Here is a 27,901-nt window from a genome sequence, read left to right as displayed (position 1 = left end):
AATGGGTAATGATTCATGCTGGGTGGTGATGAAGAAGTTGTAGTTTACTGAAACAGTGAGTGGGAAGAATGAATTTGAGATCAGAAGCCTGAATACAGACTAGATAGGTAAACTCAAATGCCCAAGGGAGCCAAAAAGGCCACAGAATTAAGGAAATAGATTGAGAGAAGAGAACTAGTGAATTTCAGGGTAAATCTGAAGAAGGCCCCTCTGCTTATCTAGGGGATAGTTGTCCTGCAAAACTTTGGACCCAGTGTTTTCAATTCTCTTAATTTTTATGTGAACTATGTTTGAAAGGATGGCATTGATAATAAATCATCTAACATTAAAAAAGACAGAAACCATTGCACACAACACTCCTTTGTTTGCTTAACCACCTGTGTCTTAACTTGTTTTCTTTAAGAGTTTTTTTTTTACAGAACTTGAAAAGTACTGAGCAGACAGAAAAGGGCGTGTAGCCTTCCTCCACATCTGACAGACCACATTCAGATAAAAGCAGCATAGCAGAGAAGAGAAAAAAACCAACCACCTCCTGTTATCATTTTGCAACAGTAACTACCCTTTATAATGCTAATAACAATCCCAAGCCAATCATCCTTGGGGCTGCTTTCCCTTCTTTTTTTCAGGCTGTGCCCTTTTCTCCCTTGGGAGGTAAAATAAACTTCTTGCTTCAAAACATGTCCTAATCTTTGAGTCAAGAATTCTTTCTTAGCCTCTGGTATGAGCCCCTCCTTCATTAACAATATTGATTTTTTTATTTTGATAGATTTTAAAATAATAAAATATAATATGTTAACTAAATACAATGTGTCCATGGATCAGCTTCAGCCTGTAAACCAATATAGTTTGCCACTTCTGGCAGAGGAGAAAGGGCTTGAGATTTGGAGACAGTCATATCGGTTTTCAGGTGCTCTTTCCTTCTGTTACCATCAGTTGTTTTTGATGAAATTTGGAATGTGGTGGGACTCCTAAAGCTCTGAGCTGCATTGAGCCTGTGGTTGAATAATGCTAACAGTAATCAAGTTTAGTGCTTGTCTGGAACGGAGCTTCTCAAAGAGAGGTCTGTACTCCACTGCATCCATTTCACCTGGAGGATTTTTTTTTGTGGGGGGGGCCCCCATTACTAATTAGATTAGCAACTTGGAAGGGAGGGGCTAGGTAGTAATATTCTTAGGTTTCTTATATGACTAAAATTTGAGAACAGCTAATGTGGATTCTCCTAATTAGAGAACTTGCACACATTAGTATATATTTTTTCTTTAAGCAACTTTGTGAGATAGAAGGTTTTGTTCCAATTTTGCTGAAAAAGGAAATGAGGTTTATTGAAGTTAAATGACTCTAACCCACATCTTCTTTTCTAAAGTCTGGAATAACAAGGTATTATTTTACAAAATATTGTAAATTATTGACCTTAGTGCTCTACAGTGTCATTCTAAGTCCATCTGGAACAAATGGTGCCTTTCTGGCCCATTTCAGTCAGTGAAAATTTGGCATATTCTAGAGAGTGTGATATTTACAGAATAAACTGTGGCTAATGAAGCCAATTTCAGATGTGCAAGGGGTGAGTGGTGTTGGTATGAACCAGTCTTTAATATCTAAAAGATACTACATTCTCACCCTAAGTTTCATGCTTTGTGTGCACTTTTGATGCAGTCATTAATTTACATACAGGTTTATGCAATGTTTTTGGAACACCTACTACAAGCCAGAAACTGTAATAAGTATTGAATTTGTGGCAGAGAACAAAATAAGTACCAGATTTCCACTCAGAACATTTAAAGTGTAGTGGGAAAAACAGACATTAAACAACAATAATAAAATGAACGTGTAGTTATGAAATACAATAAAGGCCATGAAGGTAAAGTAAGAGAGCACAGATCAGAAAAGACTAATTGTTATTGCAGAAACTGGATGGCCACCTTGGACAGGTGTCCTTTGAGTGGAGGCAGGAATGTTAAGTAGGAGTCAGCCTAGCAAAGAGTAAGAATAGGAAGCAGCAAGTACTAAAGTTCCTACAGCTTGAAGGTCACTAATGTGTTTTGAGAGCTGCAGAAATATCAATTGGCTGAGAAAAGTGAGAAGAGGGAAGTGGAGATATATAACTGGAAAGAAAGGCAGGGCTAAGTGAGTTGGAGACTTGTGGGGCAAGGTGAAAGACTGTTGTTTTTGTTTGTTTGTTTGTTTGTTTTGAGACAGAGTCTCACTTTATTGCCCATGGTAGAGTGCTGTGGTGTCAAAGCTCACAGTAACCTCAAACTCTTGGGTTCAAGCGATCCTCTTGCCTCAGCCTACCAAATAGCTGGGATTACAGGTGCCTGCCACAACACCCAGCTATTTTTTTTTTTTTAGCAGGCTGGGGCTGGTTTCAAACCCACCAGTCCTGCTGCCAACACCCTATCCACTGAGCTATGGGTGCCTCCAGGACCATGTTCTTTATCTTAAGGGCAAGGAGAATCGAGTAAAAATTTTAAGCAAGAGACGGACATAAATTTATCATTTTAAATGATTACTCTAACCAATGTGTGAAGAATAGATCGGAAGGAACAGATGTGGTGGCAGGCAACGCAATTTTGTTGGCATTACAACAGTCCAGGCCAATGGACCAGGTGAGGGTAATAGAAATGGATGATTACCAGATGCACTGGTGTTATTTCCCTTTTCTTTCATCTCTGTTTGGTGCCAGGCCTGTCTTTTGTTGATTACAGCCACAACAACCACACATAGAACAACAACAACACTCCAAATGACAACCACGCACCAAACTACAACCACGCTTCCAACTACCACTCCGCGCCGAACCACTACTCCACATGAGACGACAACCACAGCCGTGCTTTCAACAACAGTAATGACTACAACTGACCTCACAACCAGAGCACCATTTCAGACAAGAGCCACTGCTGTCCTCACAGCAACAGCCAACACATGCCCTCTGGCAACCTCAAGCTTCCTTCCAGAAACAGTCACAGAAGGACCCTTCTTTACAGCAGGTATACAGTGCAATTGCCCATTCTTTCCTTTCTGGTCAGATGTATCTTGAGTTTCTTAAAACAGTGAGGTTCTCTCACTGACTGGGGAAGCCCAGCAACTTGCTCATGTGTGTGAGAGTGTGCATGAGTGTGTGTATTAGTTTGCTAGGCCTCTCATAATAAACACCAGAGACTGAGTAGTTTAAACAACAGAAATCTATATTCTCCCAGTTTGGGTACTAAACATCCAAGGTCAAATGTCAGCAGAGCTGATTTCTTCTAAGTCCTTGTTTTTTTTTGGCTTGCAGTTGGCAGTCTTCTCCCTGTGTTTTCACAGGGCCTTCCCTCTGTCTGTCCTGTATCCTAATCTCTTATAAGGATACCAATCATATTGGATTACAGTCTATCAGTTTGACTTCCTTTTACCTTAATTACCTCTTTAAAGGCCATAACTCAATGAATATTCACATTCTGATGTGCGTGGGGCTTAGGACTTCAACATACGAATTTTGGGGACACAATTTAGTGTATAACTGTGTGTGTGTGTATGTGTGGTGTATGTGAAGATGTGTTTTCGCTGAACTATTCCTTTTTTATGGTTTCTCTTTTTTTTTCTGTTTTCCCCCCAAAAAGTCAGCATTTTGGGTTCTATAGTTGAGTTCCCAGGAGTCTTTAAGGAGACGCTTAGTGAAGAACCAGGAAAGGTCACTCCGGGTCAGACTCCAGTTCCATTCTTTCAGGGGTTAAGTCTGCCTAGGCATTAGAGATTGGTTGAGGAAATATTTATAGATGTTTTCAACTATCCCTTGGTAATAAACTAGTTTTTTCCCTTGTTTCTCTCTTTTCTTCTTTCTTCTTATCCTGGAATTCTTTCTGACCCTGCACCTGGCAGCTCTCACTGAGTGACTAGCTCCATTGCTCAGGGGACTTACCAGGCTCCTACTGCTTCAAGCTCTGATTCTGAGGCAAAAATCTGGGAAGCCTTTGTGAGATACCTTGAAAATATTTTTAGACATTTCAACTACCTCTGTAAGGCCTGGATAATTCAAAGAGTGTTACAAAATTGAATTGGCTAATTTTATTATCCTAAAAGTCATGAACCGTAAATAAATTTTTGCATGTTTTTTATTCCTCTGAGCTTTAAAATAACCATCTTAAAACATAACATTTGTACTTTCTATTCCTTGATTCTAAAAATTACTTGCAATCCTTGAAGAAAATTGAGAGAGTGAGATATAGAAAGAAGCACAAAGGCAATTATAAAAGTAGCCATGAGTGTGGTGGCATGTGCCTGTAGACCCAGCTACTCAGGAGGCTGAGGCAGAAGGATTGTTGGAGCCCAGGAGTTCAAGTCAAGCCTGGGCAACATAGAAAGATCCAGTCTTTAAAAACAATTACCCCTTCCCCCAGTCACAGCAATACTGTTATTTTTTAGCTACCTTTTATCAAGCCTTTTCTCTTCCAGAATCAGAAACCATCCTCTCCAGTGACACTTGGAAAAGCACTGAGTCTACTGCAGACATTGCCCTACTCACATCCAAAGGTATGCGTGTGGATTGATGAGAAGGAAATGTTGAATAAAAGTGTTGTTCAATTTCAGATGACTAGAGATGACCCTTGGGTCTTTTGGGCTATGAAACCCACCTCAGGCAAATCGGCATTGGAACATCATTTGTGGTCTGTTTATTCCTATAGTCCTATGTCTCTCTCAGAGAAAGAGGGGGAGACAGAGAGTGAGAGAGCGAGCTCAAACCCTTTCTTGATTCATGCTATTATCCATGGCAAGCATATGGAGCATATCTCTAGCATGTCTGCCTTTATACTCAAGGCTGGAGTATAGCTGTCTCATCCTAATTTCATGTACACCAATCTTCTTTGTTAAAATTCCTGGGGGGTACACTCATTCAATCCATTAGCTTTTTATACGGGAAGAATTTGTTCCTTTTTTGTCCTTTCATCCACCCATCAATACTTCTTGGTATTTATTGGAGCCCAGGGGCAGAGAGTACCCAAACAAAAGCCATGATTTGCATCCTTGGAGGTTCTAGATCCCAGTTCTACTACTTTTTGCTCCAGGTCCGTGGTTAGGATTTATTCCTAGGTTTGTGACAGAGTTGTATTAACTTCATGCATATAAAGAACTTAGTTGAGTGACTATTTAGTAAGCCCTTTCTTAAATGGTAGCTTTTACCTAAACTCTAGTAAAGGAAAGCAGACATCTGTAGGGTAAGTAAATCAGCGATGGTCATAGTACAGTACGAGAAGGCAATCTTGAGGGGTGATTTGTGAGTGGGCTCTAGCTTCTTACTGCTTAAGTACAAATCCTGCCTCTTACTTGCCCTGTGACTTTAGGAAAGCTACTTAATCTCTCTGGGCTTTAGTTTCCTCATTGGTAAAATGAGAATAAGAATAGCATTTATCCTGTGGCTCTTTATGAAGATTAAATAAGAAAATGCACACAAATCACTTAGAACAATGTCTGGCACATGATAAATGTTTAGTAGACTTTAGCTCTTCTCTTTCTTCTCTGATAGAAGTTGGTACAGGGGACAGAAAGTCACCAAAAGCAAGAAGACAAGTATTTACTTGTCTGTTTTCTCTTTTTCTTTGTTTTTCCAAAGACTCTGAAGCTTGGGATTTCCTGTCAACTCCCCAAGAGGACTCAATATCGAAAATGAGTGATTTAGTAACTTCACCTCAGCCTAGAAGTAAGAAGGCTATATTCTTTTATTTTTTTAAATTTCAGATTGATACAAGTGTACAAACAATTAGGTTACATTGTTTGCCTTTGTTGGGCAAAGTCAAAGTTGTATTTGAGCACTTCACCCAGGAGGTGTGCCATATTCCCCTACATTGTGCCTGTCACGTGAAACCCTCCTCTCCTCCTCGCTTCCCCCTCCCCCCACCCTGCATGTAGTTGTGCTTTTTTCCTGTGTGGGTCTATAGTTGTTCATCTACTGGCTTCATATTAGTATTGATTACAGTGGATACTTGCTTTTCTATTCTTGTAATACTTAGGGGGGATGTTCTCTAAATCCATCCAAGTGAAACAAAAGATGTAAAATCTCCATCACTTTTTATGGCTGAATAGTATTCCATGGTATACATATACCATAATTTATTTATTCATTTGTGAGTTGATGGCACTTGGGTTGATTCCACATCTTGGCAATTGTGAAATGAGCAGTGATAAACTTTCCAGTGTGTATGTCCTTATGGTAAAATGATTTTTTTTTTCCTTCTGGGCAGATGCCTAGTAATGGGATTGCAGAATCAAATGGAAGGTCTACTTTTAGCTCTTTGAATATTCTCCATACTTCTTTCCAAAAAGATGATATTAGTTTGCAATCCTGCCAACAGTGTTATAATTGTTCCCTTCTCTCCACACCAGCATCTGTAGCTTTGGAACTTTGTCAGGTGGGCTACTCAGTAGTCAACAAACACATGAAAAGAATGCTCATCATTCCTAATCATCAGGGACATGCAAATCAACACCGCCTTGAGATATCACCTAACCCCAGGAAGGCTATATTATTATAGGTGATTTGCCTTTGGCTGTGGAAACCATTTGTCACCTGCTTGTCTTGGGCTTCAGCTGTTTTGGTTCCTGCATGGTCACATCCCTCATCCTCCTGCATGCTGGGATGAGAGAGAAACATGCTACTAGCTTCAGTGCTGGCTTCTCCCCTCCTCTGCTCATGTCTGAAGCCCCTTTGTTGAGGTATTCCTTTTCATTAGAAATTTCTGACATGAAGCCAAAAATGGTAGTACAAAAAAAATTACCCAATCATTTTTGCAAACTATTGTTTGTTTTAAATTACACAAACATTATACTTATGCACTTTTGTTGGGGGTACACAAGAACGGATAGAAATAAAATTTTCTTTAACTCCCTATCCTCAATCCCAGCCCCCTACACTATTTAGTTGAAGATTATCATTATAGATTTTTCCCCATTCCCTAATGTCTGTGTACATAAAGAAATGCAAGGTTTTACTTATAGAAATAATTTTGTTTTGTGTATTTTTAAAAATGTTCTGTTTGCAGCCTTCTGCATTTCTTAATTCACTTAACATTATACACTGGACTTTCTTTTTCAGAACATGTAGATCTGCTATGTTAAACTGCTGAATAATATTTCATACTATGGGAACTCTAGTATCAGTTGCCTATTGAGGGACATTTAGGTTGTTCCAATGTTTAATTATTATGAACAGTGCTGCAGTGAACATCCTTGCACATGAGTGCCTCACTGAGCACTTATGCAAGTGTTTCTCTAATTAGGGTGCTGACCAAGAAATAGAAATGCTAGGTTAAAATAATGTGCACTTTTAAATTTAGTAGCTTTTAGGAAAATGTCCTCACAAAGGCTGTGCCTATTTATTTTTCCATTCCCAGAAAAATAATTTGTTTAATTTATTTCAGTTTCCTAGACAGAAAATGTCACCTTTTTATTATTTCAAGTTAATATGAGGGTGCAAACAGCCAAATCACAGTATTTGAATTTGTTAGGTAGAGTCTCTCTGGTAGTTATGTCCTGCACCAAAAAGCTGTACCATACACCCCTACAATGTGCTCATTCATAGGAGCAGCCTAACACCCGCCCCTTGCTCACCCTATCCCCAACTTGAATCAAAATGAATTTTTCTCCTCTGTGGGAGTGAATTAGATTATCTACTGGCTTCATATTATATTGAGTATATTGAATATTTGCTTTTCCATTATTGTGATACTTTAATGAGAAGAATGTGTTTCAACTCCTTTCAGGTTAATACAATAGATGTGAAGTCACCATCTTCTTTTTTTAATAGCTTAATAGTATTCCATGATATGCATGTACCACAGTTTGTTAATCCATTCCTGAATTGATGGACATTTAGGTTGTTTCCCTGTCTTGGTGATTGTAAATTGAGCTGTGATAAACAATCTAGTGCATATGTCCTTATAATAAAGTAATTTTTTCTTTTGGATAGTTGCCTAGTAGTGGGGTTGAAGGATCAAACAGGAAATATAATTTGAATTCTTTTTTTTTTTTCCAGCAGCAAGACAGGATTTTTATTAGAAGTTAGAAAGGAATACAGAAGAAGGAAAAGGCACCAGAGCTTCTGGCAGGGGAAAAGAATTAACTAACTGGGAGTCTCTATGTCAGTTCTTTTATCTAGGGGTATTAGGTCTTGAGAATTACACTTGGCCAGGAATTCAATTTAAATTCTTTAAAGATTCTCCATACTTCTTTCCAAAGAGGCTGTATTAGTTTGTAGTTCCACCAACAGTGTAAAAGTGTTTTCCTCTCTCCATGTCCATGCCAGCATCTGCAACTTTTAGAATATGTTACGTGGGCTAATCTTACTAGGATTAGGTGATATCTCAGGGTAGTATTGATTTACATTTCTCTGACAAAGCAGTCTTGAAAGGAAAATTCATCACATTAGATCCCTACATCTGAAAACCAGAAAGAAAGCCCATGAACAAACTAATGAATCATCTTAAGGAAATGAAAAAGGAAGAACAATCTAATCCAAATCTAGCAGAAGAAAAGAAATAACCAAAATCAAGTCAAAAATTAATAAAATTGAAAACAGAAAATCATTCAAAAATTAATGAAACAAAAAGTTGGTTCTTTGAAAAAATAAATGGAATTGATAAACCATTGGCCAGATTAACTAGAAACAGAAAAGTAAAATCTCTAATAACCCCAATCAGAAATAAAAATAGGTAAATAACAGACAATCATAGAGATACAAGAGATTTATGACAAGAAACTACAAGAAACTCTATGCCCAGAAATTTGACAATGTAGAGGAAATGGACCAATACCCTCTCCCTACATTTAGGTCTTTTTGTATTCTGATTAGCAAAGAGTTTGGGTGCCTTTCTATATGTCTGTTACCCAGGAAAGGATTGTCCTTTAATGCTGTAAAGGAGGCAGGTAACACTACTTGCAAAGGCTTGAAAGATAGAATTGGCAGGAACAGACAAGAGTGATAAGTTTTGAAGTCAAACTTGAGTCAAGATGAAAAGCCAGGCTGATCTGATGTTAAAAAGCTTCACAGGCACTAACTCATATCGTGGAAAAGAGACAATCTGGAAAAGTAGTTGATAACATAAAGGAAACGGGATGCCAGAGATCCCAGCCTTCTTTTCTTCACAGGATATGGTAAGGGTGGGGAGCTATTTTCTGGCAGAATAGAAGGCAGTGACTGGAAAGGTGATAGAGGATGGGCTGAACATTCTAAAATAATTATCTTTTATTCTATTTAAATTGTGGACTATTTTACATTGAGGGGACAAGAAGTCATCTTATGTTTTACTTTCTTCTATAATATCCCTGATAATTTTCATTTCTCTTGTCTTTGACCAAATACCCAAAGGAGAACACTGCCTATAATAGCCCTGGGCTGTGCTGCTGGAAGAGTGCTGGGTGTAAGAAGGCCAGTAAGGTCTCCATGTAGCATGTAGCCATTAGGAAAGAAACCAGGGTTTACTGAGCACACACTCTGTTCTGGTAACAGTCAAACTATTTTCATGGGTCACTTGATTTAATCCCTCTTCAGCAGATGCTCATATTTCTATCTTACTATAATGTTAATGAATTAAGAAATGCAGAAGGCTGCAAATGGTATGAGAAGATTTAAGGCACACAGCTCTCAAGTGGAAGATCCAGCAATTTTAGCTCCGACTCCACACTTTTATTTTATTTTATTTTTTTGTTTGTTTTTTTTTTTTATTGTTGGGGATTTCCACACTTTTATATTTTATTTTATTTTATCTGGGTTTTCAGTCTGAAATTAAAAGTCATGTTCTTTTCATTTACCATCTTTTCTTCCTATTATTATTATTACTATTTTTGAGATAGAGCCTCAAGTTGTTGCCCTGGGTAGAGTGCCATGGCATTACAGCTCAGAGAAACCTCATACTCTTGGGCTTAAGTGATTTTCCTGCCTCAGCCTCCCAATTAGCTGGGACTACAGGCACCTGCCACAACGCATGGTTATTTTTTTATTGCAGTTGTTATTGTTTAGCTGGCCAGGGCCAGGTTCAAACCCTCCAGCCTCAATGTATGTGGCCAGTGCCCTACCCACTGAGCTACGGGATCTACCCTTCCCATTATTTTTGCTAACTAAATATTCATAGTAATAACTGTAGCTACCTGTTACTAAGGACTTTGTGTGTTAGGCACTGTACTTTGGGTTTTTGTTTTCATTTTCTTATTTAAATCTCACAGCAGTCCTAGGCAGGTATAGATATTATCCTCATTTTGTAGCCAAAGAAACAGAGGATCAAAGAGTTTATTAAAGAAACTAACATCTAATGAGGTCTTTGTTTTAACACTATGCATTTTGATTTTTCATGAATTCCTGTGCAATCAGGGAATTATCACCTTCATTTTAAATTATGTATTATTATTATATTTATTGTATTTTTATATATTATTATAATTTTATCATATATTATAGTTTTATTATATAATACTTATATAATATTGTACAAACATTGTCACCTCATTTTTTAAGAGATTCTAAAGAAATTATTTCTTTAGAAAACAAGTATGAATAAGCATAAGTTTATTTTATATTAGAGGAAGCAAAGAGAGCGAGGGAAAGAGATGAAAAAGAGAAAGAAAAGAGAGGAGTGTAGGGAGTAAGAGAAGAAAAGATGGGGGGGTGCAGAGAAAAAAGGAGCAAGAGAATGGTATGGCATCCCAAAGAAACAAAGGAAGAATGCCAACCTATCTCCATTATAGAGACTGTGAAGATTGATAACCTGCCCAGTAAAGAGTGAGCCTGGATTTACCCATGTCTTTCCCACCCTGAGGCCACTCTAAGCCACTCTGACACCATGCCATGCTTCTACCTCATGAATGAAGACTACTTCATTCACATGAAAATGCTTTCAACCCACAATAGAATTAGCTAGCTCTTAGAGGGCAATTCCTTCCCTAGCCAACAAAGTCTCACAAAGATGCCAAAACATCATAAAATACTAAAAAATAGGATTAATACAGGCAGGGGGAGGGGGCTATGGGAAGAGACTGTTTAATGAATAATGGAGTTTCCTTTTGAGGTGATAAAAATATTTTTAAAATAGAAGTGGTAGTTACAGAACATCGTGAATGTACTAAATACCACTGAAGTACATGCTGTAAACTATTTTTTTTTTAAGTCAGACCAAAAATCTAGCAAAGTTATTAGTGCTTATGGTTGTTTGAATAAGCAGTGATAATCAATAGGCATTTTTAAAGTTATATCCATAACTTTCGAACAAAACCTCCAGATATAACAATTTACACGCGGGTGGAGAGCGGGTGTTTTTTTATGAGGAGCACAAAGAAGTAAGTGTAGATTAAATGATTTTTCTCTTTGTTTATATGCTCTGAACTAGTAATCTGGTTCAGAAATAAATATGTGAGATCTTTTGTTTGAAAAGAAAAAATATTGCAGAGCTTTCTTTTCTTTTTCTCTCTCTTTCTTTCTCTCTCTCTCCTTCTTTGAGAAGTCTGTTAGAGAAATACAGACTTATTTCTCCAGGTACTTAGAAACTCTAATCATACTTTCTAGACCCTAGGATAGTTTTATTTTTTGGTAGCAGCAATGTGTGAAATAGTCCCAAATTGTTCCTTAAAGACTCTATCACTATTGTGTAGGGATCCAAAGGCAGGGTGTAGAGAGCCACATGACCATGTCATTTGCTAAATAAAATCTTGTGGCCTGGGATTAAGTTTCTTACAGATTCTATCTCAGGCTCACTTTGCCCAATAACTCCTTATCCTTCTTTCTTTTCACAGATTTCTGGGTGGCCTTGGGTGGGGGTTAAGAAAGCTTATTAACTGGAGAGCCTGAAGGCTTACGATTATATCCCAGCTCTGCCATTTTGTGTTTGAGTGTATGTGTTTTCTTGTAGATTCTCAACCGGGTGACTTGTTCTATCCTTTTCTAAATCCCAATTTCCTCAAAATGTAAGATGAGGATAACAGTATTTTTTATTTCACAGAACTATTAAGTGAGGAAACACATGGGAAAAATGTATAGAATGTACCACTGACTTGTAAATGACAGTTATCACAGAGGATTCCTATTTTTCCTCTTCTTTACATCTCTGCTGGGATTGCAACTCTCACACCCTCATTTTCAGGCAGTCCAGCAGGGTGACTGGGTGCCACTGCCATCTGCTCCCTAATGACTTGTTCCTGATAAGCACATAGACATTTTAATGGTTTTATGTTTTTTTGTTTTTTTTTTCACTGCTAATCACACTAGGGAAATAGCCAATGAATGACAAAATTACAAACTTGGGTAAGTTACAAAAGCTTTTGAATCTCATAATAGTAATTTTTGACCAACTATTAGAATAAATCTGACATTCTGAGAGCTTTTCACTGACTTCTTTGTAGATGGCTTTGTGGAACTCTCAATTATTGGTTTTACTCCTGTGTTCACAGGAGTAAATTAACATCTTTAATTTTCTGCTGCCTCTCAGTTGTTTTGTTCTTTTCACACTTCTCAGTCTATAGAGGCTCTACTCTGTAATTTGAGCTTGAGAATCAACTTACTGCTGAAATAGAGCTATGGTCTAGTTTGCCATTCTGGGGCTTCCAAATTCATGTTTTTTATTTTGTAAGGCAAATCCAGGTACATGACTTCCAGTTCAATGCTCCACTTCAATTTTGAGGTATTTCATTGAGCCAGGTGTGACATCCCAGTCTGGGAGGCTGGTGGAGGCTGGAGGATCACTTGAGCTGATGAGTTCTAGACCAGCCTGAGAAAAGTGAGACCACATCGCTACTAAAAATGGAAAAAAATTAGTCAGGCATGATGGCAGCCACCTGTAATCCCAGCTACTCAGGAGGCTGAGACAGGAGGATCTCTTGAGCCTAGGAGGTTGAGGTTGTTGTTAGCTAGGATGAGGTCATGGCACTCTAGCCTCAGCAATACAGTGAGACTCCATTTCAAAAAAAAAAAAAAATGAATGAGTGAATGAATGAGAATAAATAAATAAAATAAGGATTTGGGTATGCAGGTGTTATCCAAAGAAGCCCTACCCAGAGTCCTTATCTCCACTCTCTGGCTGCCTAAAAATGGAGCTCAGAATGTAGTGTGATTGGCCCAAGATCACGCAACTAGACAGAGAGAGAACTGGGGCTCGTACTTAGGCTTTAGGAATTATAAACTTGTGTCTGTGAACTCTTGGTGGTTTTAGGGAAAAAGTGTTGTCTGTGGAATACTGGGAAACTGAGAAGATGGGAAACTGAAGCCCAGAGGCTGCCAGTGAGTTGAAAGGGGTTTTGCATGGCGACCAGAAAAGAGAAAACACATTTAATTTCAAGAAAAGGGGAGAGGGTAAGGGAGGGGAGGTGGTAAGTGCTCACCTGATGGGTATGCAGCACACTCCTTGGGTGAAGGGCTCAATTGCATCTTTGGCATTACCTAACAAATGCAAACAATGTTACCTAATTGTATTCATGCTTATATTAATCTGAAATTAAAAAAAAAAAAGAAGAGCTGAGACCAGAGGTCATTTCTCTTGATCCCATGCATAGCTAGCCTTTGATCCAGGACTACAGTGATTATCTCTCCACAGAGCTTCCCTGGGGGTAGAATTCCTTATTTCCTATTAAAGAATTAGGATTCATTTTTATTCTGAGCCTCCAAATGGATTATTATATCCCTGACTGGCATAAAATCAAAACTGTAGGACAAATTCAAATTGAATGCACCCATACACACATGAGAACTTTGCTGTTGGTATTAAAATTGGAAAAAAGTGAACATTGCTCTAATAATAACATTTTTCTTCACTTTCAATTCTTACAGTAGTTATTTTCTTGGTCCCAGGAGCAATATTATTGTATCTTTCTATTAATATTTTCTAAAGATAGCCTAAGGAAGGTTCAAGGTCCAAAGCAAGCTGATCTTTCCATGGAGTCATGGAGTTCAGGAAGTCATAGAGTTCCATGGAGTACCTCTCAGAGGTGAAAAGCAAGTGGTGATAAAATTTTATATCTGTATCTTGTAACTCAGGCATTTGGTTTAGATATATAACAATAGGTACATTTTGGATGGTACTTTGTGTGGCAGAGGGCATATAAAATGAGTAAGTCATGATCTTTGTCCTTAATAGGATCACATGTTAGTGGGATAGACAGGTGTGTGCATAATGCACCATCCTTCAGTATGCTCTTTTTTGGGGATAGAGGTATGAAAACTTACATGGGGGCCCCAAGGAAGGGAGAGGAAGGCCCAAGACAGAGAAGAGTTCACTCACTGACCTTCAAATTGTTTCTTCAAGGATGAGAAAATCCTACAGACCTACAGCATGAGCAAAAACAGGGAAACTTGCCAAAAGCATGATATCTTTGGAGATTGTTTAATAATCTGGTTTAATCTAATGAAGACAGAAAGCTGGAAATGGTCTATGTTCTTAAGGGACTTGAATGGCTAAAGAACTTAGGTTTTAGTACAGAGTTTTGAGGAACCATTTGTGTTTATTGAGTAGGAAATGACACTTTCAGTTCTGTTTTAGGAAAAATTGCTCTGGCAAGAGCATGGAAGATGAATGAGAGGGGAGCAAGGCTGGAGCCTTCAATACTTTGGGTAAGAGATGAGTGTCTAGGGTAGAATGATGCTGCAGGAAGCTGAGAGAGAGGATAGAGTCAAAGCCATTTAGGAATTAGAATTCAGAGGACCTGATGGCCAAAGTTAAGAATCAAAAATGACTGATTCTTCACACTGGGGAAAATGGGTCAATGTGATGGCTAAACTGGTAGAGGAACTCCATGAGGAAGAGTAAAACTTGCTTGAGAATCTTGAGTTTGAAAGGCCTCTGAGAAATGTCGAACAGGCATTTGGAAGTGTGGGTCTAGGCTGACTCATGCATGCCTGGGTGGATGTCTTTGATAATTGGCACTTATCTCTGATCAAAATAATTACTATGATGATTCCCATTATAAGTGCTGAAAAAAGACTTGTCAGTTTACCAATGCTTTCCTGTATGTTCTTTTATAAAGGGTAGTTCAAGACTAAAAATATAATTTTGAAAGTCATTGCTCATTAATGATACTTATTGGGTACTTATTACATGCCAAGGCTTGGATCAGTGCTTTCCAATGCATCATCTCATCGTGAGGCATTGTCTGGATCTGTGAGGAAGTTTCTGTTATTATGGTCATTAAAAAGGAGAACAAACTGAGATGTGAAGTTAAAAAATTTGCCAGCATTTGAACTCTTGTTCTCTTCGGGGTTGAACCTGAGGTCTTGAACACTTTGTTATTTTACTTCATTGATAAAGGAAGGATATTTGGAGCTCCTGTAGGATCACCCAAAGATATTGTGTGAGATGAAGGGAGAGTGGAGAAGTACAAAGGGAGACCCTACTCCCCTGACAGGAATAATTACATTGGGGGAGACTGTGGTGCAAGAGGAAGAGCCAGCTAAGGGGCTAGAGATAGGCACCAAAGCTGAGATGAGATCCATGGGAGTGCAGGGATGCAGGAAGCTGGGCTGACAAAGAGAGGAGAGGGTTTGGTTAAATATTAGGAAATTGTAGGATGAGGTATTTAGAAAGGTGGCTGTGAGCTGTAGCAGTGTGACCAGGAAGTGGAAAGCTTGAACTCTGGGATGAGGAGGGTGATCCATGAAGTCTAAAATTGAGCAATGGCCAGAGAATGAACGTTAGATGTCCTTTCAAGAAGTTTGAGAGTATTTAGAGGGGAAGCAGGGTAGAGAAAGAAGGTGCTGGTGAATGTAGCAAAGTGTGTCCTCATATTCGAGAGATGGATGAGTCGAACAGGGGGTGGAGGGTTTGGTCTGGAAATGGAGACTAGAGAGGAGGCAGTGAGGAGAGAATAAATAAAGGTGGGAAAACAATCAGATCTCATGTTGACCTTGCAGGGAAACCAAGACCTTGAACTTAGAGATCATTCAATCCATGAATATCAGGCCTGGCCATGGGTTGAAATCACAGGGAGCCTTTAAAAATATACATCAGTCTACTTTGATCACCCTACGTTAGCCAAGACTTGGAAAATTAGAACCTCTAGGGGTGGGCCCAAGAAACTGTATGTTTAACAAATGTCCTCAGGAGATAATTTTGAAGCCATCCTAGCCCTGATCACAAGAAAGCAATTAGAAATTGCTGCCGGTAGTATATGGGTAGTACACTCTCATTTTACAAAGAAGGAAACTGAGGTACACAGTCATTTAAAAAGTTCAAAGAGGAGCAAGCTAGTCAAACTCTCTGAGAGTTAAGTAGAACTCTCTTTTGGCTCCCAAATTAGAACTCATTCCCACTATGTTGCACTATTTTGTTAAAGTAAAGACAAAATGGAGCCCTATCAGAACTTGACACTTTTCTGAGTCCTTGTATGCCTGAGTTAGGCATACAAACATTGTAAGGGGAATTGCCATTCTTAATGCAAGTTCAGCAGAAGCACCAGAGAAAAGTAGGGAAATGAAGCGAAGCTCATTTTTACTCACAAATGCTATTGTTAGGAAGAAAGAAATTGGATGCAGTTGATTTCAAAGTCAATGTCTTTCGTGAGTCATTAGCAGATTTGTTTTATCCCTCACGCCCAGTGCTATTCACAGGCTTGATTCATTTGGTAGGCCAACCATCTGGGGGATAAAGGAAAAGGACAAAAAGTGGATTCTTATATGATTTTTCTCACAATAGCATTCTGGTTTATCAAGCATATACATGATTTTTTTTTTCATTAACTAAGTTGGGATTTAATCCAAGTAATTTCAGCGTCTAACAGCTTACCTTCAGAAAGGTCAACTAAATCAGATCAAAGAGAATTGCTAAGCTTTCAAAGAGGTCCATGCTAAGGCAAACAAAGAATGAAAAAGAAATAAAGTGCATTATTGTAATGGAACACAGAGCCAGACCTAAGATTAGGTTCTCATTAATGCCTAGCAAACTGAGCTGAGTGGCCCCATCCCTCTGCAGGCCACAACATCCTTCTCATACCAAGTCGTGGGGTGGTAGAAGGGGGAGGATTTCCAGGCACCCGAGAGGCTCTGATTTCACAGGGGTGTGGAATAAATGAGTAAATTTAAGCAAGTTCCATGATGAAGTCTTGGTTCTCTCCACTGTGAACAAGACAAGAAGAAAAGGTACAAATGGCCTTTGTCAGGAACCTATAATCTCTGTTCAGATACTGTTGAACCCTGTGCTCAGCAGAATAGTAAAGGGGAGAAGAAGTAGAATCTGGAATCAAATTTCATCACTCTACCATTTACCATTGACTAGCATCGTTATTAGCTATGAAGCGTTGGACAAGATGTGGGCCTTTCAGAGCTTCCATTTCCTCCTCTTTTGATAATTCTGCCCAAGTTTACTTAGCTCATGGAATCATTCTGCAAATCAAATGAAGTGACATGTGACAGTGCACAAAGCACTTTTAGGTGCTTACATCATGCTCATAATAATCATCATGAAGACAATATAAAAACTAGAATCTGTACCCACCTAAGCAGCAATGGACAGGGGTTCCATTCTAAATGGAATGTATCCACTCTCCAGCACTGATCTTTTTAGAGCTCTTGCCACATTTTCCAAAGTCCAGAGAGCACAGAGAATAAGAAGAGCTCAGGCTCTGCAGGTAGATGATCCTGGCTCTGAGTTTTGCCCTGTCCCTTCCTACTAAGTGACTTAAGTAGCCTGACCTCTCCAGGTCAAAGGTTTCCCACTGTGAGATGAAGACAATCACTGTGCCTTCTGTAGAGCATTTTATAAGAATTAACTGAGATCAAACATGGGAAGTACTTTGCACTATGGCTGACTGGTTCTAAGTGCTCAGTGTATGGTAGTCATTTATTATTATTTTTGGCATCAGTAAGTCTGAGGGTTCTTCCCACTTCCCTCAATTGAGATTTATTGATTATCTTGTTCTTTTTTTAAATTATTAAATCATAGCTGTGTACATTAATGCAACCATGGAGTACCATACACTGGTTTTATAGATCATTTGATACATTTTCATCACACTGGTTAACATAGCCTTCCTGGCATTTTCTTAGTTATTGTGTTAAGACATTTATATTCTACATTTACTATGTTTCACATGTACCATTGTAAGATGCACCAAGGGGTAATCCCAACAGTCACCCTCCCTCCACCCATCCTCCGCCCTCCCTGCCCTCCCTCTCCCCCTTTCTCCTATTCTTAGGTTGTAACTGGGTTATAGCTTTCATATGAAAGCCATAAATTAGTTTCATATTAGGGCTGAGTACATTGGATACTTTTTCTTCCATTCTTGAGATACTTTACTAAGAAGAATATCTTCCAGCTCCATCCATGTAAACATGAAATAGGTAAAGTCTTCATCTTTTTTAAGGCTGCATAATATTCCATGGTGTACATATACCACAATTTATTAATCCATTCGTGGATCACTGGGCACTTGGGCTTTTTCCTTGACTTAGCAATTATGAATTGGGCTGCAATAAACATTCTGGTACAAATATCTTTGTTATAATGTGATTTTTGGTCTTCTGGGTATATACCTAGTAGAGGAATTATAGGATTGAAAGGCAGGTCTATTTTTAGATCTCTAAATGTTCTCCAAACATCTTTCCAAAAGGAACGTATTAATTTGCATTCCCACCAGCAGTGTAGAAGTGTTCCCTTTTCTTCACATCTACGCCAACATCTCTGGTCTTGGGATTTTGTGATATGGGCTAATCTTACTGGAGTTAGATGATATCTCAAAGTAGTTTTGATTTGCATTTCTCTGATGATTAAGGATAAGGAGCATTTTTTCATATGTCTGTAGGCCGTGCACCTGTCTTCTTCAGAGAAGTTTCTCTTCAAGTCCCTTGCCCAGCCTGCGATGGGATCACTTGTTCTTTTATGCTTATACGTTTGAGTTCTCTGTGGATTCTGGTTATTAAACCTTTGTCGAAGACATAACCTCAAATATCTTCTCCCATTCTGAGGGCTGTTTGCTTGCTTTACTTATTGTGAGTCCTTAACTGTATTTTCAGCTTGACTATTGTTGGTGTATATAAAGGCTACTGATTTATGAATGTTGATTTTGTAACCTGAGATGCTGCTGTATTCCTTGATCACTTCTAAGAGTTTTGTAGTAGAATCCCCCGTGTTTTCCAGGTATACAATCATATCATCTGTGAAGAGTGGTAGTTTGATCTCTTCTGACCCTATATGGATACCCTTGATCACGTTTTCTTCCCTAATTGTGATGGCTAAAACTTCCATTACAATGTTAAAGAGAAGTGGACACAATGGGCAGCCTTGTCTGGTTTCTGATCTGCGTGGAAATGATTTCAATTTAACTCCATTCAATATGATAATGGCTGTGAGTGTGCTGTGGATGGCCTCTATCAGTTTAAGAATTTCCCTTCTATACCAATTTTCTTAAGTGTTCTGATCATGAAGGGATGCTGGATATTATCAAAAGCTTTTTCTGCATCAATTGAGAGAATCATATGGTCTTTGCTTTTTAATTTGTTTATGTGCTGGATTACATTGATAGATTTAGGTATATTGAACCAGCCTTCAGACCCTGGGATAAAACCAACTTGGTCATGATGTATAATTTGTTTGATGTGTTGCTGGATTCTGTTTGTTAGGATCTTGTTGAATATTTTTGCATCTATATTCATTAGTGATATAGGTCTATAATTTTCTTTTCTTGTTGGGTCTTTTCCTGGTTTGGGGATCAGGGTGATGTTTGCTTAATTAAACGTGTTGGGTAGTCTTCCTTCTTTTTCTACATTTTGGAACAGGTTGAGTAATATAGGTACTCATTCCTCTTTAAAGGTTTGGTAGAATTCTGACGTGAAGCCATCTGGTCCTGGGCTTTTCTTTTTAGGGAGATTTTGTGTGGTTGACGCTATTTTGGAACTTGATATGGGCCTGTTCAACATTTCCACTTGATTCTGGCTAAGTCTTGGAAGATGACGTGCTTCCAAGTATTAGTTAATTTCCTTCAGATTTTCATATTTCTGAGAATAAAGTTTCTTATAATATGCTTTAAGGATTTTTTTTAATTTCTGAGGAGTCTATTGTTATTTCGTCTTTGTCATTTCTGATTGATGACTTTAGAGATTTTACTCTATTTTTCCTGGTTAGGTTACCCAAAGGTTTATCTATTTTATTGACCTTTTCAAAAAAGCAACGTTTTCATTTATTGATCCATTGTATAATCCTTTTGTTTTCAATTTCATTTAATTCTACTCTAATTTTGGTTATTTCTTTTTTTCTACTGGGTTTGGGGTTGGAAAGTTCTTCCTTTTCCAGTTGCTTGAGATGTCCCATTATGTTGTTAACTTCCTCTCTTTCTGTTCACTTGAGGAAGGCTTGTGGTGCTATACATTTACCTCTTAGGACTGCCTTTGCAGTATCCCAGAGGTTTTGATAATTCGTGTCTTCATTGTCATTTTGTTCCAAAAATTTGGCAGTTTCCTTCTTAATCTCATCTCTGACCCAGCTATCATTCAGCAAAAGGTTATTTAACTTCCATGTTTTTGTATGAGTATGCAGATTCCTGTTGTTACTGAGTTCAAACATGGTGGTCTGAGAAGATGCATGGAATAATTTCTATTCCTTTAAATTTACTAAGGTTAGACTTGTGACCTAAGATGTGATTGATTTTGAAGTATGTTCCGTGGGCTGATTAGAAGTATGAGTACTCAGTTTTGTTGGGACGAGATGTTCTGTAGATGTCTGCTAAATCCAAATGTTGGATGGTTAAGTTTAAATTCAAAATTTCTTTGCTCAGCTTCTTATTGGAGGATCTATCCAACACTGCCAAAGGAGTGTTGAAATCTCCGACTATTATGGAGATGGAGGAAATTAAGTTGCTCATATCTGTTAGATTTTCTCTTATAAATTGAGGCACATTCTGGTTGGGTGCATAAATATTAATAATTGAAATCTCATCATATTGAGTTTTATCATTAACAAATATGAAATGACCATTTTTATCCTTCCTTACTTTTGTTGGTTTAAAGCCTATTGTGTCTGAAAGTAGAATTGCAACATCTGCTTTTTTCTGATTACCATTTGCCTGAAATATGGATGACCATCCTTTCACCCCGAGTCTATATTTATCTTTTAAGGTAAGATGTGACTCTTGTATACAGCAAATGTCTGGCCTGAGTTTTTGTATGCATTCAGCTAAACTGTGCCTCTTTAGAGGACAGTTTAAGCCATTGAGATTAATGGAGAATATTGATAAATCTGGTAAAATTTTGGGTATCAAGTTTTTCAAAAGTCCAGTGGACATTTTTAATTCTTTCACCAATGTGGAAGTTGGAGTTTGAGCAAAAGTTTCTGAGTGAGTTTTCTTTTGTGGTAGAGGATTGGGCTGGTCATTGTGGAGGATAGGTCTGAGAATATCCTGAAGAGCTGGTTTGGTTATGGCAAATTTCTTCAACATATGAATGTAATTAAAGTATATAATTTCTCCATCATAAATGAAACTCAGTTTAGCTGGATACAGGATCTGGGTTTGAAAGTTATTTTGTTTTAGGAAATTAAAAGTTGATGACCACCCTCTTCTGGCTTGAAAATTTCAGCAGAGATCTCTTTTGACCCTATTACCCTTGATCGCCTTTTCTTCCCTAATTGCGGTGGCTAAAACTTCCATTACAATGTTAAAAAGCAATGGAGACAATGGGCAGCCTTGTCTGGTTCCTGATCTGAGTGGAAATGATTCCAATTTAACTCTATTCAATATGATATTGGCTGTGGGTTTGCTGTACATGGTCTCTATCTGTTTAAGAAATGTCCCTTCTATAACGATTTTCTTAAGTGTTCTGATCATGAAGGGATGCTGGATATTATCAAAAGCTTTTTCTGCATCGATTGAGAGAATCATATGGTCTTTGTTTTTTAATTTGTTTATGTGTTGGATTACATTTATAGATTTAGGTATATTCAGCCTTGAGACCCTGGGATAAAACTGACTTGGTCATCATGTATAATTTGTTTGATGTGTTGCTGGATTCTGTTTGTTAGGATCTTGTCGAATATTTTTGCATCTATATTCATTAGTGATATGGGTCTATAATTTTCTTTTCTTGTTGGGTCTTTTCCTGGTTTGGGGATCAGGGTGATGTTTGCTTCATAGAACGTGTTAGGTAGTCTTCCTTCTTTTTATACCTTTTGGAACAGGTTAAATAATATAGGTACTAATTCCTCTTTAAAAGTTTGGTAGAATTCTGACGTAAAACCATCTGGTCCTGGGCTTTTCTTTTTAGGGTGGTTTTGTATGGCTGATGCTATTTCTGAACTTGATATGGGCCTGTTCAACATTTCAACTTGATTCTGGCTAAGTCTTGGAAGGTGACATGCTTCCAAGTATCGGTCCATTTCCTTCAGATTTTCATATTTCTGAGAATACAGTTTCTTGTAATATTCATTAAGGATTTTTTTGATTTCTGAGGAGTTTGTTCGCAGATGATATGATTGTATATCTGGATAACACTAGGGACTCTACTACAAAACTCTTAGAAGTGATCAAGGAATACAGCAGCATCTCAAGTTACAAAATCAACGTTCATAAATCAGTAGCCTTTATATATACCAACAATCGTCAAGTTGAAAAAACAGCTAAGGACTCTATCCCATTCACAGTAGTGCCAAAGAAGATGAAATATTTGGGAGTTTATCTAACAAAGGACGTGAAAGATTTCTCTAAAGAGAACTATGAAACTCTAAGAAAAGAAATAGCTGAAAATATTAACAAATGGAAAAACATACCATGCTCATGGCTGGGAAGAATCAACATGGTTAAAACGTCCATACTACCCAAAGCAATATACAATTTCAATGCAATCCCTATTAATGCTCCACTGTCATACTTTAAAGATCTTGAAAAAACAATACTTCATTTTATATGGAATCAGAAAAAACCTCGAATAGCCAAGACATTACTCAGAAATAAAAACAAAGCAGGAGGAATCACACTGTCAGACCTCAGACTATACTACAAATTGATAGTGATCAAAATAGCATGGTATTGGCACAAAAACAGAGAAGTAGATGTCTGGAACAGAATAGAGAACCAAGAGATGAACCCAGCTATTTACCGTTATTTAATCTTTGACAAGCCAATTTAAAACATTCCGTGGGGGAAAAGATTCCTTATTTAACAAATGGTGCTGGGTGAACTGGTTGTTAACCTGTAGAAAACTGAAACTGGACCCACACTTTTCACCATTAACTAAGATAGACTCTCACTGGATCAAAGATTTAAACTTAAGACATGAAACTATAAAGATACTAGAGGAGTGTGCATGGAAAACCCTTGAAGAAATCAGTCTGGGCAAGTATTTTATGAGGAGGACCCCCCAGGCAATTGAAGCAGCTTCAAAAATACACTACTGGGACTTGATCAAACTAAAAAGCTTGTGCACAGCCAAGAAGACAATAAGTAAAGCAAGCAAACAGCCCTCAGAATGGGAGAAGATATTTGCAGGTTCTGTCTCCGACAAAGGTTTAATAACCAGAATCCACAGAGAACTCAAAGGCATTAGCAAGAATAGAACAAGGGATCCCATCGCAAACTGGGCAAGGGATTTGAAGAGAAACTTCTCTGAAGAAGACAGGCGCGGCCTTCAGACATATGATAAAATGCTCATCATCTTTAATCATCAGAGAAATGCAAATCAAAACTACTTTGAGATACCATCTAACTCCAGTGAGACTAGCCTATGTCACAAAATCCCAAGACCAGAGATGTTGGCACGGATGTGGAGAAAAGGGAATACTTTTGCTCTGCTGGTGGGAATGCAAATTAATACATTCCTTTTGGAAAGAGATATGGAGAACACTTAGAGATCTAAAAATAGATCTGCTATTCAATCCTGTAATCCCTCTACTGGGCATATACCCAGAAGACCAAAAATCACATCATAACAAAGATATTTGTATCAGAATGTTTATTGCAGCCCAATTCATAATTGCTAAGTCATGGAAGAAGCCCAAGTGCCCATCAATCCACAAATGGATTAATAAATTGTGGTATATGTACACCATGGAATATTATGCAGCCTTAAAGAAAGATGGAGACTTTACCTCTTTCGTGTTTATATGGATGGAGCTGGAACATATTCTTCTTAGTAAAGTATCTCAAGAATGGAAGAAAAAGTACCGAATGTACTCAGCCCTACTATGAAACAAATTTAGAGTTTTCACATGAAAGCTACAACCCAGTTACAACCTAAGAATAGGGGGAAGGGGGAAAGGGAGGGGAAGGAGGGAGGAGGTGGGTAGAGGGAAGGGGATTGGTGGGATTACACCAGCAGTGCATCTTACAAGGGTATATGTGAAACTTGGTAAACGGTCTATGAAGCTAGTGAATGATGCCCCATGAATATATCAATGTACACAGCTATGATTTAATGAAAAAAAAAAGAAAATTTCAGCAGAGCGATCTGCAGTCACTCTAATATTCTTCCCTTTGTATGCAATGGATTTCTTATGTCTGGCTGCTTTCAGAATTTTTTCCTTCATATTAATTTTAGTGAAGTTAATTATGATATGCCTGTGGGATGTCTTATTCGGATTGAGTCATGCTGGGTTTCTGAAACTGTCTGCTATTTGAATTTCAGAATCTTGGCATGTCTGGAAAATTCTGTTTTATAATTTTTTTTTTTTTTTTGGCTTTACAGCAGTAACATTTATTTTTGTTTGTAAGTCTATGAATCAGCTGAATGGTTCTTATCTGGGCTGGGTTGACTAATCTTTGCAGGGCTCACTCATGAATCCATAGTCAGCTGGCACTTGGCAGGGTAATAGCTATTGCAGAATGGCCTTAGTTGGGCAGACTCAGCCCTGTTTTACAGTTGTTCCTCCTAGCTTGTTATCACAGAAGAGACAGAGATCCAAGGGGAGAGAAACCATGCAAGTAGACCTCTTAACCACACTGTCACCATGACCACAAACTATTTGCCATAAGTCATAAATAAGGCCAGCCCATACTTAAGAAGTGGTGAATTACATCTACACTCCAGTTCATAATGGGAGTCACATTGCAGGAGGTATGAGTATAAGGGAGAGTGAAGAAATTGGTGACATATTTGATATCTACATGTCACATTTTGGAGGTTTGTTTTTTTAAAACATGATTTCCAAAAGCTAAACATCTAAAAAAACAATTCATAGGCTGACATAGTGGCTCATACCTGCAGTCCTAGCACTTTTGGAGGCTGAGGTAAGAGGATTGCCTGAGGTCAAGAGTTTAAGACCAACCTGAGCAAGAATGAGACCCAGTTTCTACCAAAAACAAAACAAAACAATTAATTATTGGGGTTGAGTTTGAAGAATAGTTTAACTAGAAACCAAATTGATTACTTAAGTTATGTTAGTGACAAAACGATTATTTAGAAACCATTAAGTGACATTTACAAAATAAGTTTTGTACATAGGTAGCTTCCTTTGACCTGTATATAATTATGTATGATTATAAAATTATAAAACATTTTAAAGTATAGTATAGATATATAAAATCTGTCTTTTCAAGTAAAAATAATTTTTTTTTCGCTTTTTCTAACTTTATTTTATTTATTTATTTATTTTCTATTAAATTATAGCTGTGTACATTGATATGATCATGGGGCATCATTCACTGGCTTCACAGAAGACCAAAAATATAACATCATAACAAACATATTTGTACCAGAATGTTTATTGCAGACCAATTCATAATTGCTAAGTCAAGGAAAAAGCCCAAGTGCCCAGTGATCCACGAATGGATTAATAAATTGTGGTATATGTACACCATGGAATATTATGCAGCCTTAAAGAAAGATGGAGACTTTATCTCTTTCATGTTTACATGGATGGAGCTGGAACATATTCTTCTTAGTAAAGTATCTTAAGAATGGAAGAAAAAGTACCCAATGTACTCAGCCCTACTATGAAACTATTTTAGGGTTTTCACATGAAAGCGATAACCCAGTTACAACCTAAGAATAGGGGGAAGGGGGAAGGGGAAGGGAAGGAGGGGGGAGGTAGGTAGAGGGAAGGGGATTGGTGGGATTACACCAGTGGTGCATTTTACAAGGGTGTATGTGAAATTTGGTAAATGTGGAATGTAAGTGTCTTGGCACAGTAACTGAGAGAATGCCAGGAAGGCTATGTTAACCAGTGTGATGAAAGTCTGTCAAATGGTCTCTTTCATAATTTTATTGAGAAGGGCCTCTGTGCCTTGTGAGGCCATTTCATCACTTTCAGGGATTCCAATGAGGTGGATATTAGCCTTCTTTGAATTATCCCAAAGCTCTCTGTGAGAATGATCCGTTTTTGCTCTCCATTTTTCTCTTCCTCTTTGAGAGTTTGGGAGCATTCAAAAGCTTTGTCTTCAATGTCTGAAATCCTTTCTTCTGCTTGCTCCCCTCTGTTACTGAGGGATTCTACTGTACTTTTCAATCTTTGAAGGCTGCAAATTCTTGCTTCAGTGTGTCAAAATCTTTGATGGTTTTGTCTTTAAATTCATTAAATTCTTGAGACAACTTTTGAATTTATCTGTGAATTTCTAATTCTAACTTTTGAATTGCTCCTCAAATTTCTAATTCCAAATTTTCCTCCATTCTATTAATCTTGTTTGCAATCCAAATTCCGAATTTGATTTCTGACATCTTGGCCAGCTGTTTATGAATGGGATCTTCTGTTACATCTGCCTTATCTTTTCTTGGGGGGGGGGGTTGATCTATTCTGGTTATTCATGTTACCAGAGTTTTTCCGCTGATTCCGCCCCATGATTATTTTGCACCGTTTGACTTTTCCCCTGGAGCTTTGTCGAGGACTCACACAGTGCTATGGTCTGAGAAACTGGGGACCTGTTTGGTGTCGTCGGGCTAAGTCATTCTGTCTTGTTTTCAGCTAGTCTCTGTCCGACCTTAATGAAACGTTACTCTGGGTTGAAGTCTCAGCTGTGGAGAATTACCAGCAATTAAGTCATCCCACCCCCCACAGGCAACAATTGGAAAAGGAAAATCAAACCTTCCTACAACCACACACCCAGGGCACCACTTGGATAGTCCTTGGGCAATTGGCTCAGTTCAGAGGTCCAAATCAATTGTCTCAGTCAGCACCTGTCTCAGGTGGGAGAGTTTAAAAGGTCTCTGGCAACTGGATCACAGGGGTCTGCTGAGAACTCAAATATGACTTGCTCCAGTGCTCCTTGAAGTCAGGAGGACCCACCCAGCAAATAGATTAGTCTGGGAAGGTTGATGCCTCCTTCCCCCCTTGCACCTCTGTCACACCCAGTCACTGATAGCCCTGCAGGGCTGTGACCCAGTTGCCTCCAATGAGCAGATACTCCAGGGATTTGCACCTGCCTGAATCACAAGGAAATCTATATCTACTCAGCCAGGCTGTTGCTCTCTACCTCTATCCAACAGGGGAAGGTATTGCCCCGACAACCTTGGGCACTTGATGGAGGCTCGGGGGTGTTAACTCAATTCCAGCCCCACCCCTGATTGATGTTACTGACACAGCAGAACAACTTTGCTGGAATTTGTCTCTGTCCCTGCTAAATTGCCCTGAAGAAGAGAAGCTATTTTGAGTTCCCAGAACCTGTGCCTTGGGCCCTGTCTTTGCTCCTGCAGGTTCGTATTCACAGCCTGGTTAGCTGTCAGTTCTAGCCTCTTGCCTTCCTTTGTCTATAGGCTGATGATCCCCTGAGGGCTGGATGCATCTTAGGCTCAGCAAAGAGGTCCTCTGGGTCAGGCCCGCCCTGGGAATTTCCTGGCTCTGTGCGTGCATTTTCTAGTTCCTGCACTTCACCCAGGTCGGTACTGACTCAGGCAAACCCTTTACTCACAGGGCCTGCATTTTCATCCTAGATCTGTTCCACGGTGGTTGCCACCTGAGAAGATGCCAAGCCTCCTCTGGTTGCCCAGGGAGACAGGGGGTGTGGCTATGGAATATCTGGGGTGATTCCTATTGTTGCCAAAAACAGC

General features: G+C 38.5%; 1 protein-coding gene across 4 annotated transcripts in view; it reads left to right on the top strand.

Moving 5' to 3' along the window:
* Positions 1-27,901, top strand: part of TIMD4 (T cell immunoglobulin and mucin domain containing 4) — a 59,082-nt gene that overhangs the window by 16,102 nt on the left and 15,079 nt on the right. For 2 of the 4 annotated variants that reach the window (XM_053567324.1, XM_053567323.1), the window contains exons 3-5: positions 2,706-2,990; positions 4,435-4,512; positions 5,591-5,677. In XM_053567324.1, the coding sequence (XP_053423299.1) occupies positions 2,706-2,990; positions 4,435-4,512; positions 5,591-5,677 (450 nt within the window). The remainder of the gene's footprint in view (positions 1-2,705; positions 2,991-4,434; positions 4,513-5,590; positions 5,678-27,901) is intronic. The other 2 variants (XM_053567326.1, XM_053567325.1) reach the window with 1 other exon arrangement.

Source organism: Nycticebus coucang, chromosome 17 (genome assembly GCF_027406575.1).
Source record: "Nycticebus coucang isolate mNycCou1 chromosome 17, mNycCou1.pri, whole genome shotgun sequence".
NCBI classification, from domain to species: domain Eukaryota; kingdom Metazoa; phylum Chordata; class Mammalia; order Primates; family Lorisidae; genus Nycticebus; species Nycticebus coucang.
Note: the sequence above shows the minus strand (reverse complement) of the source record. Positions and strands in the feature narration are given on the sequence as shown.